Here is a 22,273-nt window from a genome sequence, read left to right as displayed (position 1 = left end):
CTGTCACAGGGGCATTGACCCATTAGTGATAAATGAACAGAGAAGTTATGCAACAGAAAACTAGATCCATTGGTGATAGAAGTAATAGAAGTCTTTTTTCCTCTTTGTGGGAAACATCTCACATTAACAAACAATTGCACCTGGTGGTATTAGATGGTTAGTTATGATAAAAGTGGATTGACATAAACCTGGAGTAACTATGTATTTTGATACCCATTCATGACCAGTAATGCCACAAGGAGACTTAGAAGATTTATAAAGTTTCAATATTAAACACAGTCCAGATAGATCTTGTAAATGTAGCATTAATAAGGCACTATTGAGATATTAAAATGTCATCCTATTAAGATTGTATTGAGTAAAATCATAGACTCATAGAATCATAGAATATCAGGCTTGGAAGGGACCTCAAGAGGTCATCTAGTCCAACCCCCTGCTCAAATCCGGACCAATTCCCAACTAAATCATCCTAGCCAGGGCTTTGTGAAGCCTGACCTTAAAAACCTCTTAGGAAGGAGATTCCACCACCTCCCTAGGTAACCCATTCCAGTGCTTCACCACCCTCCTAGTGAAAAAGTATCAGAGGGGTAGCCGTGTTAGTCTGGATCTGTAAAAGCAGCAAAGAATCCTGTGGCACCTTATAGACTAACAGACGTTTTGCAGCATGAGCTTTCGTGGGTGAATACCCACTTCGTCGAATGCAAGACGAAGTGGGTATTCACCCACGAAAGCTCATGTTGCAAAACGTCTGTTAGTCTATAAGGTGCCACAGGATTCTTTGCTGCTAGTGAAAAAGTTTTTCCTAATATCCAACCTAAACCTCCCCCACTGCTACTTGAGACCATTACTCCTTGTTTTGTTATCAGGTACCACTGAGAACAGTCTAGATCCATCCTAAGATCCTAGATCATCATAAGCGTTCCAAAAATTATAATGTTGAATATATTCAGATAGAAAAAATGCATGCAAATTATGCTCTGGGAAAGTTATTTTGACTTTTAAAACAGACCCATTTCATACAGCATATGAAATGTAAGTTGGTGATGCTTATCTGAGACAGTTAAGAGAAATTAATTTGCACTGCAGAATGGAATTGCATACACTATGCAGGGTTGCCTTTTGAAGTCTTGTAACTTATAAATGGCTTAAATTGTCAAAGATATTGCATGTTGCCAGTGTAGTACAGAAAATGAAGTGCAATGAGGACATTTGTCTATTAGTTTTTGATGAAGTTAACAGTATTTGAAATGGTAAACTCCTCAGGACAGTGACCTTCTCTTTCTGCATAAGGGCTTGTACAGCATCGTGTTCGCTATTAGCACCCTGAAATAACAATAATTTATGTTTTTCAAAATTAGGCAGTCTTAAAATACCTACCTGCTGATTTGACCTAAAAAGTCTATGGTAGAGTTGAGGCTTACTCAGCAACTAGAAAATAACTAAGGTTACCATTTAACATTTTCTCTGGTTACACAGATACATTTCTTGACATTGGTTGCTAGCTTGATTCCAATGCAACCTAGCTAATGGTTTGCTGCTTTAGCTAGCTTTTTTGAGTACCAAGGACATTTCACATAATTAGCAAGTCCTGGCAATTATCTAAAGAATCTCTTTGTAATTATGGTTGTTAAAGGCCATACTATAAAAACACACCATACCACAGCTGCAGATGTCACTGCCTATAGCTGTATTGCTTTTCCCATAAATAGAGTAATTCCTAATTTGATTTGGACTCTAAGTATATTTATAAGTTAACAATGTGCCTACATATTTGGTATGGGGTGAGAAAACAATTGAGTAGCGAGAAGGCAATGTAAGGAGAAGTCCACTAATTAGCTTACTTAATCTCTACATCAAAATAGACGTTTTCACATCCCCTCAGGATGGAAATTGGGTTTTCTGGAAAAAAGGTGCAAGCTCTGCAATTTCCAAAACATTCAACAGAAAGTGGCTTGAAAAACTGAATTGGAGCAAACTGGCCATTTGTGCCCACCCAGTTAGTCTCCCCACTCTTGGAAATACAATAGGAATGAGAGGCAGGGCTGAGAGACGAATTTATACTAGACCAGGGGTCAGCAACCTTTCAGAAATGCTGTGCTGAGTCTTCATTTATTCATTAATACATTTATTCAGTAATACATTTTAACGTTTTTAGAAGGTCTCTTTCTATAAGTCTATAATATATAACTAAACTACTGTTGTATGTAAAGTAAATAAGGTTTTTAAAATGTTTAAGAAGCTTCATTTAAAATTAAATTAAAATGCAGAGCCCCCCGAACCGGTGGCCAGGACCCAGGCAGTGTGAGTGGCACTGAAAATCAGCTCGTGTGTCGCCTTTGGCACGCGTGCCATAGGTTGCCTAACCCTGTACTAGACATCTCTTGTTAATTCTACCATATTTTTGGCAATAAGTACCCCACACAAGGTGTAGTATCCACCTGCCCGCACCTGGGGTAAGCATTTTATTCCTTGTGCACGCTGTTTAGTCTAGAGTACTGGGTGAGAGAAATTCTTCTTCCATTACATTACAGGAAAACTACAAAGGCTCTCATTCCCCCACATTCTAGCCCCTCTTGCCTGGTGAGTCAGTTAGCTACTCTGACTTCAGTGACTTCCTGGCACTGTTATGTGCTCTGACTTAGGAGTTTGATGCCAAGACAGGCAATAGCCCAAGTGGGCAAAAACAACCCTAACTGATGATGAAATATCACATTCCATATTGAATTACTTTAGAACAAGTGGTGAAATATCATGCCTATTCAACATGGTGGGGTTGCCAGCTTTCCACAGGTGGTTTCTGAATTGTTTAAGATTGCATTTCTGTTATATATTCCTACAGTAAGGTAGACACCAGCTGATTATGGCTGGCACAAAATAGTTACTCTAAGCTGGAACATATTTGGACAATTGCCTTATTTGTAGATCTGGCTGGAAATCCATGAGTCTGGATTTATATCTGGATCCCTGAGCCAGAGTTTATATTTGTTTAAGGGTTCTAAACATTGGAAGTCATCTACTTGAGCTGCAACACAGTAATAAAGAGGAGTAAATAAGGGGAGCCGTTAGAGCACCAAAAATCTTTGCCACTGAGCTGCAAGGTGTGTTCAACCCTATCCAGATGAATGGATTTTCTGCATAAAAGTAAATTTATATACAGGCCAAGACACAAGGACTAGCACAGCTGCTGTGGTTACTGTTGTCCATTAAAAGTAATGCAAAGTATATTGCATTTATATAGTGCCTTTAATGCAATTGGATTGCAAAGCATTTAACAAACAATATGAGACAATATGACTAAAAAACCTACACTTATGTGGCTTTGCTTGTTTTTTACAGTAGACAATACATGAAACTTGGTTATTAAAACCAAAATTCCAAACCTAACAAGGGATTATTAACGAGGAGAACTTCCATTGGTGTCAGTGAGAGCAAAATTAGGCTAACCCTGTGTGCTTTTGAAAATCTCACCCTTAAAGTTGAGCTGTTTGTGTAATTTGTGCCTGTAACAGGGTAGACCCTTTAAAGGTTTGGGGCGGGGGCAGGAATAGCAGTCTGGGAGGGCACTCAGCAGGCAGATGCTGGGGATATTTTGCCCCAGCTGAACAGCATTTAGAGATTGGGGCTGATAATTCCCATCCAGGTGATATAAAGGCAACTCCCAGCTCTAGGAGAGCAAAGGAAGACTAGAAAAGTACTTTCTTTTAGCAGAAGCAGCAAAGAATCCTGTGGCACCTTATAGACTAACAGACGTTTTGCAGCATGAGCTTTCGTGGGTGAATACCCACTTCTTCGGATGCAAGCAGTGGAAATTTCCAGGGGCAGGTGTATATATATGCAAGCAAGAAGCAAGCTAAAGATAACGAGGTTAGATCAATCAGGGAGGATGAGGCCCTGTTCCAGCAGCTGAGGTGTGAAAACCAAGGGAGGAGAAACTGGTTCTGTAATTGGCAAGTCATTCACCAGCAACCGCACACCGCACCATAGTAACTCTAGCTCAGGAACCAACCCATGCAACAAACCTTGATGCCAACTCTGCCCACATATCTACACCAGCAACACCATCACAGGACCTAACCAGATCAGCCACACCATCACCGGTTCATTCACCTGCACGTCCACCAATGTAATATATGCCATCATACGCCAGCAATGCCCCTCTGCTATGTACATTGGCCAAACTGGACAGTCTCTAAGGAAAAGGATAAATGGACACAAATCAGACATTAGGAATGGCAATATACAAAAACCTGTAGGAGGACACTTCAACCTCCCTGGCCACACAATAGCAGATTTTAAGGTGGCCATCCTACAGCAAAAAAACTTTAGGACCAGACTTCAAAGAGAAACTGCTGAGCTCCAGTTCATTTGTAAATTTAACACCATCAGCTCAGGACTAAACAAAGACTGTGAATGGCTTGCCAATTACAGAACCAGTTTCTCCTCCCTTGGTTTTCACACCTCAGCTGCTGGAACAGGGCCTCATCCTCCCTGATTGATCTAACCTCGTTATCTTTAGCTTGCTTCTTGCTTGCTTATATATACACCTGCCCCTGGAAATTTCCACTGCTTGCATCCGAAGAAGCGGGTATTCACCCACGAAAGCTCATGCTGCAAAACGTCTGTTAGTCTATAAGGTGCCACAGGATTCTTTGCTGCTTCTACAGAACCAGACTAACACGGCTACCCCTCTGATACTTTCTTTTAGCAGAAGGCTATGAGGAGTCAAGAAAGCCCTATGGAACCCCTAACCTGGGGGAAGGTCCAGAGCACTAAGTTTTTGGAGGCCTGAGGAACCCACAATTTTAATTGAAGCAGTGGGAGCAAGAACCTGAACTGCTTTTAAGACTTGCTCAGTGTATGGAGGGGACAGTATGATGAGGCTGCCTACAATGGTATATTGTCCATCTGCAACTACTAGTAGCAAATATCTCTAATGGCCAGAGATGGGACACTAGATGGGGAGGGCTCTGAGTTCCTACAGTGAATTCTTTTCCCAGGTATCTGGCTGGTGGATCTTGCCCACACATTCAGGATTTAACTGATCGCTCATGCTACGATTTTGTCACAGAGGTCGTGGAAGTCATGGAATCCGTGACTTCCAAAGATCTCTGTGATTTCAGCCCTGGTGGCTGGGAGCTTCAGGGTCTTGCCACCTCCTGCAGTGGCAGGGAGCTGTGAGGTACCCACATTGCCCAAGGCAGTGGGGCCACCAAGCTCTGAGCCGCCATGGGCAATGGGGGTACCCTACAGCTCCCTGATGCTGCAGATAACAGGGGGATCCCTGCAGCTCCCCATCCCTGTGGGGTGGCAGGAGGTCCCCTGCAGTCCCTGGCTGCCGCAGCAGCAGAGGGATCGTAGCAGCTCACCGCCACCATGGGTGGCAGGGGGACCACACTAGTTCACTGTCCCCACAGGGGGCAGGAGGACCCTGCGGCTCCAAGCCATTGGTGGAGGGGGACCCTGGAACTCTGAGCCCCCATGAGTGGTGGGGACCCTGGAATTCCCAGCCACCCTACAGCTGCCCTGCCCCTTTCCATTTTATCATGGATGTTTTTAGTAAAAGTCAGGGAGAGGTCATGGGCATCAGTGAATTTTTCTTTATTGCCCATGACCTGTCCATGATTTTTATTAAAAAATATCCATGACAAAATCTTAGCCTTATTGAGTGCCATATTTGGGGCTGGGAAGGAATTTTCTCCCAGGTCAGATTGGCAGGGAGCTGGGTGGGGGTTGCCTTCCTCTGCAGCATGGGGCCTGGGTCACTTGCTACTATGAACTAAAGTAAATGGTGGATTATCTGTAAATAGAAGTCTTTAAATCATGATTTGAGGAATTATGGGTCTGATTTCAGAAGTGAGTAGGTGAGGTCCTGTGGCCTGCAACATGCATGATGGTCCCTTCTGGCCTTAAAATCTTTGAGTCTATGAAACTGGTGCTTTTATTATTGTTCCAATTTCTTTTCTTTTTATGTTAAAGAATAAACAAAGCTCTGAAGAAAGGGCTACAGAGAAAACTGGGAGTGACCAATTGTTTATCCCAGGTCAGTGATTAGATCCACCAGCCTACAGTACCAAAAAAGTCCTGGATGTGTTTGCTGCTCAACTCACTCAGAAGCAGGTGATGAGATTTTGCTAAAAATCCACCCCGACAAAAAGCATCTTTAGCCTGAAACCAACTTTGGAAAAGTTTCTACTCAAAGAAAAATATTTAAAAAAAAAAAGTTAGGACTGAGTGAAAACAAGGGATAATAATGAATTGAGTTCCAGGCATAACTATAGCTATTGTTACCATGAAAACCTAAACCATAATCCTTCATCATTTCTTCTGTCTTTAAGTTGGATCCTGAGCCGAAGGTCAATCCCCATACCCTCTCGGCTTATCTCGTTCCTAGGAATTGCACTGCTGCCAGCCTACAGAGTAATTGAAAGTTGGCTCAATATGAATTCCTCACCAAAATACTTTTGCCTTCTGTATCAAGTTGTCAATCAAAGTGATATTTGAATGTCTTGTCTTTAAGAGCTAGAAATACACAAACACTCTCTAGTTCTTATTTTGGTGTTGTCTCTTTTTTGGCTTGTTCAGAAAATGAGGTTACATACCACATATCTTTCCCATTTACAAGTCTGTTGATAGCTCATCAGATAAGAGACATTTTTAACTGGATGAGAAAAAATGTGGAATGTCTTGCTAGCTTGCAGTAGCCAGTGAACAGTAGCAAATATCAGTTTTCTTAGCTACCATGTGGTGTCCCCACCTTTGTTTTCTTTATACCACAATGTAGGTTGCACTATTGAAGGCTCTTTATTACTCAATGACAACACAGGCAGAGTGTCACATTTCTGGTAACACTGCCAGAGACCAATGCTAAAAAAAATGGAGGGTAAAATCATGACCTCATTGACATCAGTGATGCCTGGATTTCAGAGAGCAGTTACAAAACTTTTTAGACACAGTGAACTTTGGATATTGGCTGGAGCCATCTTTGCAGACTTTCCTAAACTTGGACTTTCTGTTCCCACTTCTCAGGTCTCTGGCTTTTTAGGTGGATACTGAGGGGAGGGAGGCCAGGGCCAGTGACTGATTCCCTTCCCCTCTTTCCACAGCCAACCAATCGGTTGCATCTGGTCTTTCAATGGAGTGTAAGCCATGTGGGGTCAGGGGCCATTCTCCCTATCTATTGTATTGCCTATCACAAAATGGCTCAACCCTGATTGGGACTTTTGCGCATTACTGTAATATAAACAATAAAAGAAAAAGGACATTCAGCTCAGCCAATAGGAAAGGTCAATGGCTGGAATTAAAGAGAACAGATAATTACTGTAATCGTTTTGCCTATTTCAGGAATTTTAAAAAGTGCTTCTTTGGTCTCGCTAATATGTAGCTATGGTTTTAAGTGTGATAATAAAAGTTGCATCTTATAGCAGTTAAGTCAAATGAACACAAAATACTGAGAACAGCAACTGTATGTCATGCAATATGCGACAGCTTTAATTAATATTTTAACCATAAATCTAAATGAATCTAGCAAATTCCAACAGAAAAAAATGAACTATAATAAAATATATTCAAGCATATAGCAAACTATGATGGCAAACAACATAAGGAAATTATGAAACTGTATTAAGTTTTGCATGGATCACCTTATTAATAGTTCCATAACATTAAAAGTTTTTACAGTGTTCATGCAGAATCACATTTAATTACCTTTTGTCAGTCTCTGGGGATTAGTTAGCACTGATGTGTTAATGTTACATCAATAAAATATGCAGCTGTGTCAGGGCCAGGTACACGAGTCCAACTGACTGGGTGGCACTTATATGCCATGTGAAAGCAAGTACTTCCACCATTACCAGACTGCTATGTTCTAGATCCTGGAAGTATCTCCTAGAACTGGCAGCAGTAATGTCACACAGACTAATCAGATATGGGCAGTGCTGTGAAGATATCTAAACATACCTTGTTGGAATATGGGGGTAAGGGTGAAGTAATTCCAGGAATTTGCATCATTTAAAATGATGGCCGCAAATAATTCAGTATTGCTCCAAGGAAGGAGCACTCTCTCTTCAGCATTTTCTGAATTTTTGAAATCTGAGCCCCTTTTCAGTGAAATAAAAACAATCGCACCCCATTCCCTGACCCCCGCTGTTAATGACTTACCCTTCTTAATTTATACATCTTCCACATCCCCTCCATTTTTGGCTAGCCCTTCATGCTCTCTCCACAGGACGGCACACTCCACATTTAAAGAAAAAGCAGAGTCCTGGGAATCGAGATATGTGGGTTGCATTCCGTGTTCTACCACTGACTTCTCTGTACAGTCTTTGGCAAGAAACTAACCTCTTCTTACCTCAATTTCCTCATCAGTAAAATGGGAACAACTAATCAACTCAACAGGGGAATGGTGTTGTCATTTTAGGCCACTGGCAAAGCTGCTAGCTACAGACAAAAAGACACACAAGAAAGCAGCACTAACAACTACTGAATAAAAGGAGCCCAGCTAAGAAGCAGTTTTCATCAAAACACATCAAAAACCATGCTTTCATTTTGTTTCCTAACCCTTCCCTTCCAAAACTTCCCACTCAATTCACAGGAACCAGAAGCAACCTCCTAATTCCAATACAGCTGCTTGGCATTTAACCCTTCACATCCATGCCGACTCCTCAGCTGAAAACACAGTTAACCCTCAAGTGCTTTAGCTATGGCTGACACTAACAAGAAATCAAGCACACTGCTAGCTATCAGAGGAACACAGATTCCGGTGCAAGGTGAGCAAGACATTTCACTTCAGCAAGAACATAAGAAGTGATCATGTCCACACAGCTATACCTGAGTGGCTTGCAGCCTTGGGGATTGATATGACTGGCAATCAATACAGAGAACAAAGCAAGTGGCTCAAGACTGACTACTGAAAAGCCAAAGATGATAATGGCACCTCTGGGAAGTCTTCCTCTTCCTACCTCCTTTACAAGTAATTCCACCAGATTCAGAGAACTTCAGTAAGCATCGAACCCCCATGGTAGAGCATGACAATCTGCTGAGCAGAGATGGCATCCTAATAACCCCCCAATCACAGGCACCTCCGGAGGTGAACCAGCAGCTGCCAGGCTAAGGGCAAGAAGTGACACTGGTTCTCCAGCCAGTTGCCAAGGAGACTATGCTGCCAGAGAAGCTGCAGCACATTCAGTGCCAGTATCCAGAGGAGCTTTTTGGGGACAGACCTGGGGAGCAGCCCATAGCAGGGCTGGCAGCAGGGGAACCACTGGAGCCAGAGCCTGGTAAGTTTCTCCTAACATGTTTGTTATTAATACATGAATGGGAGGGCTCTCCAGCATATGGTCCTATTGAGTTATTAATACAAGCCAAGATCGTAGTGTGCTTCCATTCAGGGAGGATCTCATACCAATTTCCTAGGACCCTCTTCCTTTCCCCTGAAACCATGTGGGACACCAGTAACTGAGAGGGAAAAACAGCAAAACAAGCAGTTATGAATTTTTTACTAGTTACTCACGGACTGTTTGAAATATGGATTCGGGTACTACAATTAGGAGCATCACATACCCTCACTGCTAGTACAATGCATCTTATAAATCAGCCACACCTGCACCATCTCAGACCACAGGTACAATGAGTAAAAAACAAAACCCAATCCCAAACCTGGAGTGTGTATTTGGTCCACAGGTGGATGAAACAGGAGTCCAAACAATAAAAAACAACAAAGACCCAGACCCTCAGAGGTATTTGGGCACCTAATTCCCATTGGAATCACTTATAATCACTTAAAATCTGTCTTTTGTAGTTAATAAATTTATTTTTTTGTTTTAATCTTAGCCAGTGAGTTTGGAATGAAGTGCGTGGGAATCTTAGCTCAGAGAGGCTGTTGCATATTCACCTCCACATTGAGGGGGAGGCAAACTGGATAATAAATTCATGCTGGTTGGGGTTTGGACCAGTACTGCTCTGGGATCCTGGGCTGGAAAGCTGACCAGCAGTGGCTGGTCAGAGAGCCTGCATGTAACTGCAGCTGGGTGTGTCCCTACTTGTGTGTATGCTGGTGGAGTGTAAGACTGGGAGCATGTCTGCAGCTTGTCACAGCAGCACAGTGTGAGAGGGAACCCAGCTGGGGGGTCAGAAGGCTCAGTGGTACCCAGTTCCAGGTGGCACTCCCAGGGGAACCTGTCACATACACTACAGAGTTAGGTCAACGCAAGCAGCTTATGTTGACCTAACTCTGTAAATGTCTACACTAAAACATAGCCCCCACCAGTGTAATCCGGCCACCACACTGACTTAACTCCACCTCCGCAAGAGGGGTAGTGCTTAGATTTATGTTGTTAGGTCGATGCAGTGTCAGTGTAGACGCTGCATTGCTTACATTGACTGTTGCTGCCTTTCAGAAGCCGTCCCACAATGCCCCACATTGACAGTTAAATCGTTGCAAGAGCTTCTGGTGAGGACATGCACTGCTGACACAAGAAGCGTAGTGTGGACATGCAAAAGCAATTTAATTACTGTTATGGCTGTACGTTGACATAACTTAGGTCGACTTAATTTTGTAATGTAGACTTGCCCATAGTTTTCCCATTACATGTCAAGTTCCTGCTACAAAATGGATGGTCTAATTCACAGTAAAGGTTAAAATTACAAATCACATTCATAAAACCAAATGGAATTCATCAGTGAATATGCCTGTCTCCACTTAACTGTCAAAGTAACCACCTTCACTTTTTTAATGGCCTTATCCCTCTTAATAAGATCCTGCTGGGTTTTATTATATTGGTATAACACGGTCTCAAGTTGAGCACCTAAAATCAGCGGCTGTTTTTGAAAAAATGAGACGCTCACACTTGTTCACCACAACAGACAAACAGACATTTCATTACCCAGTACAAAAACAGAAGCTGACATGTAAGCAAATGTGGCATTGCGCTTAGAGATGCATCTTGTTTCCCTGTTCCCTTTTAAAAGCTTTGCTAGGTCTCCATTTTTAATCACATTGCCAACTGTCAGTCCCTTCAACATTTTTCTGCAAGAGTATAGTTCGATCTGTTTAAGCTTATGCTTAAATATTGATTCAGAAATACTAGGCTATTTGGCCTTCTAAAACAACAGATGCGATGCATCTTCTATCTACATCATCGTACACTTCCCATCTACGTTGTACAAAAGTTTACACTTGTGCGCCAGTAAGAACAATTATCTTGTATTGGCTTCTTGTTTCACTTTCGCTTAACAAGTGAAACTAAAGTGGTTGGTGCTTCAAATGCTTTTAATCTGCATGTTAAAGGTGTGAAAAGTTGTAGGTGGGAAGCTAGGTATTAGCAAGCTTCACTGAGTGGTAATCAGCATACATTATCTCAATATCAGTTCCCTAATAAATGTCTGATTTAGCTAATATTCCATATGAGCCAATAAAGTAGGTGCTACAGTAATAAATGAGTATCAGAGACTTCAAATTACAGGTATGTTCTTCAGATGGTCACTCCTCCTCCATCTCTCAATGAATAACTTGATCTGACCAAAAGAGCTGCTGTTTGACATCATTTTCCAATTCAGATACAATAGTATGCTTAAGCAATTAATGTTGAGTAATTTGCAGAGTCTATAGGACTTTATTCCCATCTGACCTCTAGTTCTTTGACAGAACATAAACTGTAAAACTGAAGGTCTTGAAAAGCCTACAGAGAGTTTCAAGTCATCTGCTATTCCAAGTGTATGGTTAAAAAAAAAGTGATATATTTTTCAAAGTACTTTTCAAATAGAAGTGGTTATATTTTTAGCAAAAATGAATATTTTACCATTTAAACAGCACAGACCGGCACTAAATTACATCATGAAAACCATAAGGTTTGTTAATAATTGCAGAATACCATTGTTCTAATGCATATTCAAGGTGCCATCTAATGCATTTTAGTGAAAAAGCAGGCTTTTTGCAGTCACAAATCATCACAATAACAATGCTCTAATTATGTTTGACAGGCATATGTATCATGATTACAATAGCAAAAGCAAAAAAGGTTTCTTGGGGATATTCCTTTTAAATGTAGACAACAGAAAGATTTCATGCTGTACATTTTCTATTTCTGGACAAAAGCATCTCAGAATTAGGAAATCTTTTACTGGTTATGTCAGGCAAGAAGCTATCTGTCTATGGATGGGTACAACAGTTGTTATCAGATAAAGCTTTTCAATCCAATCCCATATTAAAGATTTCCCAGAAGTATTCAGAAGCATCTTTATTTGTTCCATATCACAAAACAATCTCCTTGAACAAAAACATGACTTTCTCTCAAAGCACCGTCTTCTACCAACAAACCAACCAACCTTATCACAGTTCTCTGGGCTCAGTCAAAAAATGGAAACAAATATGTACTTGCAGAAATATCTGGAAAGCACTAGGTAAATCTAGTATTAAACTAAAAGAGATAGACGCTCACCCAGTTTCTGAATACAGTACTTTGAAGAGGAGAAACTAAAACCCTTTGATCTGGAATGGCAAGTGAAGGTGGATGGACAGAGATGGATTTTAAGTGATAGGCTGTAACTTTATTCAACTTAACCCCCGAATGCCCCATTTCTCCATACCAGGCATTTAAGCAGATCCAATCCAATCCCATCTAACCTATAACTCAAGATAAGCTCTCCACTGCCTATCCCTACAATTCAGCTCATTCTTCTGAATCTTCTCACCTTCTCCCCTTCGAAAGGGACAGAAGATACCAAAGAGGGACCCTGGTCTCTACATATTTCCAGTCTCCCCTTTTCCCATAGGCCCAAGGTCTGACTGCAAAAACCTAAGTCTCTTATTTCTGGGCACTGGCCCTTTTGGCTGAACTAAACATTCATACAATTCTTATTATTAAATTTCTGACTCCTATTCCTAGCTGGATTTCCATGATGCTGTGGAGAGGGGAAAAAAACCAAAACCAAACCCAAAAACCTTACCAGGCCTCAGCCAATTTTGCCCTAATGGGAAAAATTAGTTCCTGACCCCCTCCTCCCAAAACAGATGTTTCTTTAGATCCACAGCATCCTAAAAACACACACAAAATACAAGGCAAAGAGAGTGGATTCAGCTAAAATGGGGCTATGGGCTTGAGAAACTCAGAGCAAGGGTTTAAATAACGATTGTGGGGAGCAAGGAGCCAGTAGGCTTCTGTGGCTCTCAGATTGGCCAATGGGCACTGGAGTGCCCAAGGGGATGAGGGGTCTAACCTTGCCTATATTCCCCCTTTAATTCTAAACCTCTCCATCAACTTGCAGATCCAATCAAGTCTCCCATCTGTAAACCAGGTGGGCGGGCATTAAGGAGGACCTGACCCTATAGTCACCTGAGAAAAACTGTTTTTAACTATATTCCATTGGGCACCTCCTGGGCCATTCCAAAGACAAATATTTGTTCTGAAGAAGAGTTTGAATGGGTTATCCCTGGCCAAGGATGTTTTAACTGTATTTAAAAAGACGGCGGAAATCCCTCAATCCCACCTTCTATTCAACTATTGTGCCAGCTCATAGGGTATTTGAAAAATGACCTTTTTTACTGATGAAGGTTAACATATTAATAATTCCATGTCATCACAGCCTAGTTTGGGGGGCTGAAATTCATCAATTAGCATCCATTCATCCTGAGGGTAAATAAGTTTTCAGCTAGGAGAATTCTGAATGGAAGCATGAAACCTAAGAATCTGTGCAGCTAGTACCTTTAAAGAAATACAGTTTCTTCCAAAGGGAATGTTTTGCAAAGATTCACAGGAAGGGTCTCCTATAGTCTTGGCTCACTGTGCTCAACAGGGAGAGTCAATTGTCTCTTTCCAACCATATACCGCTGCCAGGTCTTGAGCTTCCTCAACATTTTGTAGCACAGACAACTTGCAGGATCAAGCTTCTTGTTTCTCAACTTTCTAAGGTTTCAGTAAAATGGTCTTAAAAGATGCAATAGTATTGAACACATAGTAATATACTGTTTGTGCTTAAAAAAAAGCCAAAACCCATAAGTGATTTTTAATTTTAGACATGTTTTATTGGTAGGATAGACTTGCAACAACATTCTTCAGCAGTTAACATCTTCAGCACCTGAGAACTGCCTTCTAACAGGTTGCTTGTTTTATGCGATGCAAAGAAAAATAATTATTAGCAAGTTTTGTTTTTTTGGTTGGTCAACGTAGTGCCATAACTTCCTGCTTGTCCCTCAGAATCTCTTTCTCCTCATCTGTATGGCTTTCATCACAATCTCTAAAAAAAAAAAAAAAAAAAAAAAAAAAAAAAAACCACACACACAATACAATGATTATCAACAGTTTGTGTTCAAGTTCCTCAAGGAAACAAATCTTGATAGTATTTTTTGGTCCAGTTTTTCATACTCATCTAATGTTAGCTTGATTAATCATAATAAAAAAGGTATGCTGTGCAATCAGTAAATTGTAGCTTAACGTATACTTTTAGCCAAAACTACTGCGTCCATTTATTTTTCTCAACTTCTGACAAGTTCTTTCTCAACTCTCTCAACTAGGCTTGGTAGAATTTGATTTTTTTTTAAATTTCACTGTATAATATCAATGTTTATTTTTAAGCTTTTTAAATATCAATTTAAATGTTAACAGCTGTGCAGAATTATGGGCGGGTCAGACAATTATTTAATTACAGTGATGTTGAGATTTTAAAAGTTAAAGCTTTAACACCATTAAGCACAAATGGAATATTTTGATGTGTGATGCTGATAAAGTAAATATCCTTAAAATCAAATTTGAATATGTAATCAAGCAGTTTTTCTTACTTTCCTTATATGTAAATTTTGATCATTATTGACAAAAAAATATTTCCATTAGTTTGTGTGTGCATGGTGAAATCAATGTTTACCAACACTGACTAATGAAAATCTAATCCTTCCAACCCCACTCTTAGCTAAGTGGTGAGTCAAAAGTACCTTCATTATCCTGTCTCGACTGAAAATCCCAAGCCCCAGAATGAATAAGCTAAGTAAGGGGTTTTCATTTGTACCATCATCATTGTATTAAATAGCAATCAAGCAAAAAAAAAACTAGTTTGAAATAGCTTTCTAGAATCTTGAGCAGAACATTTCTTCTGCTACTTTTTTATTTAATTTGCAGATTTTGTTTAATTCCCTATGACATGCACCTGCTTCATTATTAACATAGAAATTCTAAAACATGTTTCATTTCCAAAATATTGTACAAAGTTTAACTAATCCTTTGAGGTCGAATCATTATTATTTCCATTTTATAGATGAGTTAACTGAGAGGCAGAGAAGTTAAGGGACTTTTCCTAAGGTCATGCACAGAATTCGTGTCAGATAAAGGATTTTCTGGTTTCCAGTCACATGCTCAGTCCACTGGACCATGCTGTACCATGACTGATGACAGAACAGTTATGGAATCAATGTTTCTAATTAAGCTATGCCTTTTGGTTAGTTGGAAAAGAGTTTCCATAGCAAACTGTTGAGGACTTTCATTAACAAGTGCAATTTTTATGTGTCTTGGCAACAGGGTAAGGTATTTAAAACCAAAACCCAACATTAATAATCTATAGGCATTTACCAGCAAATTACACAATTTTCATGATTTCTGATAGCTTTCTCTCTCCCATGAGAGGCGCAACAAATTTCCTATCACCTAGACCTGTCCACTAACAACTAGCAGTGTCGTTCTACTTTCCTGGCAACAGCAATCATACCACTGTAACTGCCAGATACGGAATTCCAAGTACCGTATCAGAGGGCAGATGCAGAGGACATGGTTAAATGATGGAATTGTACAATTTTTATCAGACATAAAGCAGTGACTGAGAAAATGGAAACATCCACACTGCAACGGTCCAGAAAAGGCTTAAAAACGAAGTTCAGCTCTGAACAGTGTTTGAGAACTCATGTTTTCCAATAAGAAAATAATGAAATTATGTTTTTTAAGTTAAGATTGAACAAGAAAAATAAATTAGACTAGCTAATGCAAATTACTTTGTGTGGACATGAAATTTCACATTTAATAAAGGGGCCCTTACAATTTTATTTCTAACAAAGAATAACTCTCTCTCCAAACAGAGATGTCATGAATTAGCTAGAAATTACTTGGCTAATTTACACAAGCAGCATATTTTTAGATTTATATTACTTCTATCCCAATATATTGCTATAATCTTGGTGGCTGGGGACTATTTTTTCTCATTTTTAATGGACTGTATTCCCTTACACTTTTCATCTTTACATGTTATATTAACTCTGTGATTTAACAAAACATTATGCAGTGTAACAAACATGTTAGGGTGCATTTTTTAATTCTTTTACAACAATCCCATCAATATAGTAAGTCATTCAGATGAAACACATATACTAATAATTGGCCCTTTTAAAAATATAGTATCTACAAGTAGTTTGCCAGTCAAGCATTTTACTATCCAGCTAAGAAAAATAATCAGCAGGTTTAACTTACCTAAAAATATCAACTCTACTGTGGTATTTTATTTCTAGGTTATTATGGAAATCTGTAATATTTTCACTTATCTTCTTTGAATGTCTGCTGAAGGCTGATAAGTCTTCAGAGGTAAAGCTGTAAAGTTTTTCCTGAGGATCTGAAATATTTTATGTCATTTTCAGTAGCCTATGTAACAAAAGTGCAGTATCTACAATATGTGGTCTCTAAAAACTTTCTCAGAACAGAATAGTCATATCAGCAAAAACATGACATCATTAAGATAATAGTGATAAAATACTCTGGTTTAGGATGTTACTGGAAACACAAATTAATTATAACTTTGTATTATATGGCTGCATTGGTGTTTCTATTATTTTCAAGAGTTCATAATAAGGACAAAATATGACAACTTAAAGCTTGAAATACGGGGTCCATCAGCAGCTGCTACTATAGTTGCATACATTCCTATGGTCTTGAAATACCACAGATAGAAAGGGTAGAGAGAGATGATTTGCTAGTTCACAATACTTCAAGAAGACTAAGCAACATGGATACCGACTCCTGGTGATATGTATGCACCAAAAGTTATATGGTCACTATGATCGCTAGAGGCTGCACCACTACTTTATGACACCGAAGATACATAAGATAACATAGCCTTAACTATCCTTCAATTACTTCCATTTTTTCAGAAGCCTGTAGCAAAGTCTGAAGAAGTGGTGTCAGAAGCAGAAATTAAGAGTGACACCATCTGACAGTCTTCTCAAAAGTTACTGGTATTTTATTTCTCTTTCTCCTTTGAGTACTGTCAGTATGCATCCTAACCCCTGGGAGATTAGCAGCAACAGAAACCTAAAAGGATGTGAGGTGGATGAGAACTAGATAAAATGATGACTGCAGGCCTGAAATGTGCATCATAACTCAAAACCAAGACTAAAGTAATGCCGCATGAACATATACATGGAACTCTAAAGTACCAGCATTATATGTCTCAATGATGGAAGAATCTTTTAATCTGGACTACACCTTCCATGTATCATGATGCATCACGGCCAGGGACTCCCAGGAGGCACCATGGTGGCTCATCAAGAGGAGACCATGATACATTATGGAAAATGAAGCCCTGCTCATAGAGGAAATCTGAGGCATGAAGCACTCAAACTACAACTTCTATGAGGGACTCTGCCACACCTGGAGTATTGCATCTAGTTTTGGTCCCCCCACTCCCCCCCATTAGAGAAGGGATGTGGACAAATTGGAGGGAGTCCAGCAAAGGGCAATGAAAATGATTACGGGGTTGAGCCACATGATTTATGAGGAGAGGCTAAGGGAACTGGGGTTATTTAGTCTGCAGAAGAGTGAGGAGGGATTTGATAGCAGCCTTCCACTACCTGAAAGGGGGTTCCAAAGAGGATGGAGCTCGGCTGTTGGTGGTGGTGGCAGATGACAGAACAAGGAGCAATGGTCTCAAGTTGCAGTGGGAGATATCTAGGTTGGATATGAGGAAACACTATTTCACTAGGAGGGTGTAAAGCACTGGAATGGGTTATCTAGGGAGATGGTGGTGGAATCTCCATCCTTAGAAGTTTTTAAGGCCCGGATTGACAAAGCCTTGGCTGGGATGATTTAGCTGGTGTTGGTCCTGCTTTGAGCAGGGGTTTGGACTAGATGACCTCCTGAGGTCTCTTCCAACCCTAATATTCTATGATTCTATGAATTCTAAATTAAAAAATTTGGTTTTCAATTTTTCATCAAAAAGTTTAAATTGTCTGAAAGAAAAAAAAAAGCATAATCTTATCCAACCATCTCTATTCACCATCAATTGTCCTTTAAACAAATGGTCTTCATAAAGGTGGCCTTAAAAAAAACAAAAACAAAAAAAACACAATCCCAGGAGGGAAATGTTTCTTTGCCAACACTGCCTGATAACTGGCATGTGTCATCTTGAAGATGACACATTAATAAGGTTTCCTTTTTGGCCTCTTTTTCCCCCCCGTTTGATTTGATCCTATCGGCAGGGTTCATCTGCCGTGTTCATTATCAAAGATCAAGGAAGCAGGTGGCTGTTAAAAAACTCAGAGACCCAGAGAAGGTACCCGACACATCCTGTCAGATTTCTTTGATAGACATGCAGAAAGTGAGAGATCCATAAGTATGAGCTCTCTGCAATATGTTCCTATGCAGCTGAGCTGAAGATTATATGATGGTTAAAACTAGGAAGACCATTCTATTAAGCCAGAAAACTAGAGTTTTGCAAGGCCCAGAAGGATGTGAGTACTTTGTGCTGGATCAGGTCTTTAATTTTCCACAAATCAGAGCTCAAATAATGATCATGAAAACAACAATAATGTAGTTTGCTTTACATTTTTGCAAGCATAAACACTGTTAAAGGACTCTTACAGTCTCACTGTAAATTACCTGTATGACTTTTTAGTTCATTTTCCAAGCCAGCTAAGGCTTCTTGATCAGCAGTATATTCTAAGAGAGGATCATTTTGTTCAGTTACATCAATGCATTCATTTTTTGAAATTTCAGTAGCAGCTCTAGATAAGGGCTGAGTAGTTAAATTTCTTGATCTTGTCTGAGAGAGTGTACAGCAGATACGATCAGACTTCGCAGCTTTAGAGGATGGTATATTTGCTGACAAAGGTCTTTGTAAACTATTATCTGAAAGAAAAACAAAAAAATAATTATTTCCTTCTAACTGTGAATCAAGATTTTAGATGTATAACAGAATTTGATCTCAATAATGTCATTTTCTGTAATTAAAGTAATAAATTATTATTAGTTTTGGCAGAATCTGATTTTTAAATAATTTTGACAGATAATTTTGATGATTAGTTTTTTAGCATTTTTATCAATTTCAGTTTTCACAGTTGTACAAAATTATTGCGGGGTAAGCAATGAGGTGGTCAGGCAAATATTAAGTACAGTAGACAGATTAATAAAGTTAAAGCTCTATAACGATTTTAATAAATTGTATATTTCAGCACTTGATGTTGATAAAAGTAAATATTCATAAATCAAACTCTAAATTAAAGTTCTCAAGTAATGTTTTTCTTTCTTTGCCTACCTATACATTTTGATTATTATTGACAAATATTTTTCACCTGTTTGTATGTGTGCAGGGACAACAACATTTACCAATAAAAATCTAATCCTTCCAAGCCTAACTATTATTACTGAACATGTACATAACACAATGCAAATTATAATGGGAAATGGCATCTCTGACACTCCTTTTATAGTGCCATATAACTTTCTGGAAAAAAGTATTCTAGATTGCAAGTTAGCACACTTGGTCTGCGTGGCATAGAATTTTTTAAAAATTTGTTTAAAACTATTTGGTTCTGCCATTTTTATTTATGAGTGTATAAAATAAACTAAAATCAAATTTCAGATTTTTTGCACTGAATTCAAAATTATTTAAATCTGTCAAGTAATACTTTCTAAACAATGAAAATGTCAACTTTGTTGCTCAGGATGAGCGAAGAAATAAGTGAGCTGTGTCTTTTGGGAGGGAGATAGTTGAGGTTGAGAAGGATAACTGATGAGATGAGAGAAGAATCATTTAACTGCTCATTCCTTTGGTTTGTTATTATTTAGCATTTGTAATACAATAGCACTTAAAGACTCTGACTAACATCAGGACCACATTGTGCTAAGCACTGTACAAACACATAGTAATAGAAAATCCCTGCCCTAGAGAATTTATAATTTAAATAGACAACACAGATAAAGGGAGAGAGTGGAAACTGAGGCACAGAGAAGTGGCTTACTGAAGGATATGAAATCTAAGATTAAATTGGAGTCTTTTGAGTAAAGTGAGCCGCGTTTGGCCCTAGTATAGTTATTTGCAAATAAGTACTGTAATACATTCTGTTTTGTTTTTCCTAGTGATTAGGTGAACTGAAATAGCCAAGACAACCTTGAGATATGTGCCTGTTATACACATATCTTAAATATGGTGGCTCCAAACTGAAGTGCCATCATTTACAGTATTTCTGGAGTATGGACAGCAGGAAATGGTACTTCTGAAAATTATTACACAATTATCTGTAACTGGCATTGCAGGACGTATCATTTCTTTAATAATAATTTTGATATAATTCTTCATTTAACCTATTGCAGAGCTGCTGCTTCCCCCAATACAAATCCCTGAAATCTCATATCATCATTATCATCCACTACCCACCCCCTATTGTGCACACAGAAGGGGAGATAAATCCAGGTTAAGCATTAATAGCCTATTGATTTGTAGCAGATTACTCCATACCGGGTATTTTGATTTCTTATGTGCAGATTAGTGGAAATTAGTTTGTGAAAATTAGGTATTTCAGATACAAGGCTGTTTTTAATATTAGAATCAAATAATAAAATTTGGCTCTGATAAAAAGAAAAAGCTTTCTAACACGCAAGAGTTCCTGTAAAGATTCTTCTTTAACCAAAGGCAATTTCAAGCAATTAGCTGGTAAAGCATGTACAACTGAAGTTCTATGGCCAATATACACTATAAGCTGTTACAAGCTTTTTAAGATTATAAACGTTCCTAAGGTGTATTTACATGGAGTTAAAATAAAAACTACAAGTTTTAAAACTTGTAGTTTAGAAAATATAATTTCTTCTGCCTGAAAAAGGGGAAGGCAGTGGAAACACACAGTTCCAACTTGTGTAGTAAAAGAACCAACAAATCAGTTAGCTCTCAAGCCTGCCTGCCTGCTTCATAAAGACCAGTGATACAGGACCAAGGTAAACTGGTTATATTTATGTGAATGTTTTGCATTCAACTATAGTACAGGTACAGCACATTCCAAAACTACCATAAAGTGAACGTTCTTAATGACATCAATTACCCTCTTCACACAACTAAAACTATCCTGGAACTCTAAGGAGTTGTCATACACGTTCAAATCTACAAGTTCCCTGATGATGACAGTGAGTTAAAAATGTGAACCACGATGAAATTTAATCATGCAGTGATTGTGCATCTTTGAACATAGTAAGTTCCTGAGAGAAAATAGTTACTACCTATTTTCTCTTTTTATATACACCTTTTATTATTCTCTCACAGGCTCTTTTTAGATTTTAGATCAATTTTATGATGTGTTCTGTGGATTTTAGGAGACCAGGCAAATTGTGGCAGTGATGCACTTGCAAATTTATTTATTCACACTATCACCTGTACTAACCACATCTTTCCAACTACTTCAGAGCCAGATTCAACTCTCATGGAAGAGTCCATAGCAAAGCCTTCACTGACTTCACTAGACATTGATAGGATATGCTATAATAAGCTGTAAGGGAAAAGTCAAAGAAAAGATGGTTAAAATTAGTGGACTCAGTCTAAGGGTTGTGCAGTACAGAAGCCAGCACTTAATATGTTTAGAGGTATATGTATGTTGGTGTTGCTGTCTGCCTGTTGCCAGGGCCACCTACTGTTACATCTCAAACACTGATTGTAGGGAAAGCAAACTGTCATGTAGCTCCTTGCACCTTTAGGGAGTTGCTCCTGTCTGTCTGTTGTTGAGCTCACCCTCAGCCCAACCCTAAATGCTGGCATCAGGAAGACCTCTGGGAGTGCAATTTGAGAGTCACAGTCTGACTTCTGAGTTTGTTACTGGATTTATCCATCTTTCGAATTGAGTTTGCATGACTTGTTTTTGGGGATGCGATTGAGGCAAAGTTGGGGATCCTGGTCTAATTTTTTTTCCAGTGTTCCCCAGATTACTTGAGGAACAACAGAGTACACTTCATTTTTCCAGTATCTAAATCTGTTAAACTAGGTAGACTCTAAAACTACCTATTTTAGAAAAGAATAGTAAACTAGCATTCAAAAAATAATTAATTACAAA

The 22,273-nt window shown here is 39.2% G+C and overlaps 1 protein-coding gene across 8 annotated transcripts in view; it reads right to left on the bottom strand.

Moving 5' to 3' along the window:
• Positions 1-13,992: 13,992 nt before the first annotated feature.
• ZBBX (zinc finger B-box domain containing) overlaps positions 13,993-22,273 on the bottom strand; it is a 44,783-nt gene continuing 36,502 nt past the window's right edge. For 7 of the 8 annotated variants that reach the window (XM_039489974.1, XM_039489976.1, XM_039489970.1 and 4 more), the window contains 3 exons: positions 18,840-19,088; positions 16,440-16,578; positions 13,993-14,229 (listed from right to left, as the gene is read on the bottom strand). In XM_039489974.1, the coding sequence (XP_039345908.1) occupies positions 14,154-14,229; positions 16,440-16,578; positions 18,840-19,088 (464 nt within the window). In that variant the 3' untranslated portion in view covers positions 13,993-14,153. Of the gene's footprint in view, positions 14,230-16,439; positions 16,579-18,839; positions 19,089-21,610; positions 21,716-22,273 lie in introns of those variants that run through there. The other variant, XM_039489978.1, reaches the window with a different exon arrangement.

This window comes from Mauremys reevesii, linkage group 9, assembly GCF_016161935.1.
Source record: "Mauremys reevesii isolate NIE-2019 linkage group 9, ASM1616193v1, whole genome shotgun sequence".
In the NCBI taxonomy this organism is placed as follows: Eukaryota; Metazoa; Chordata; order Testudines; family Geoemydidae; genus Mauremys; species Mauremys reevesii.
This window is presented reverse-complemented; position numbering and strand designations above follow the sequence as displayed.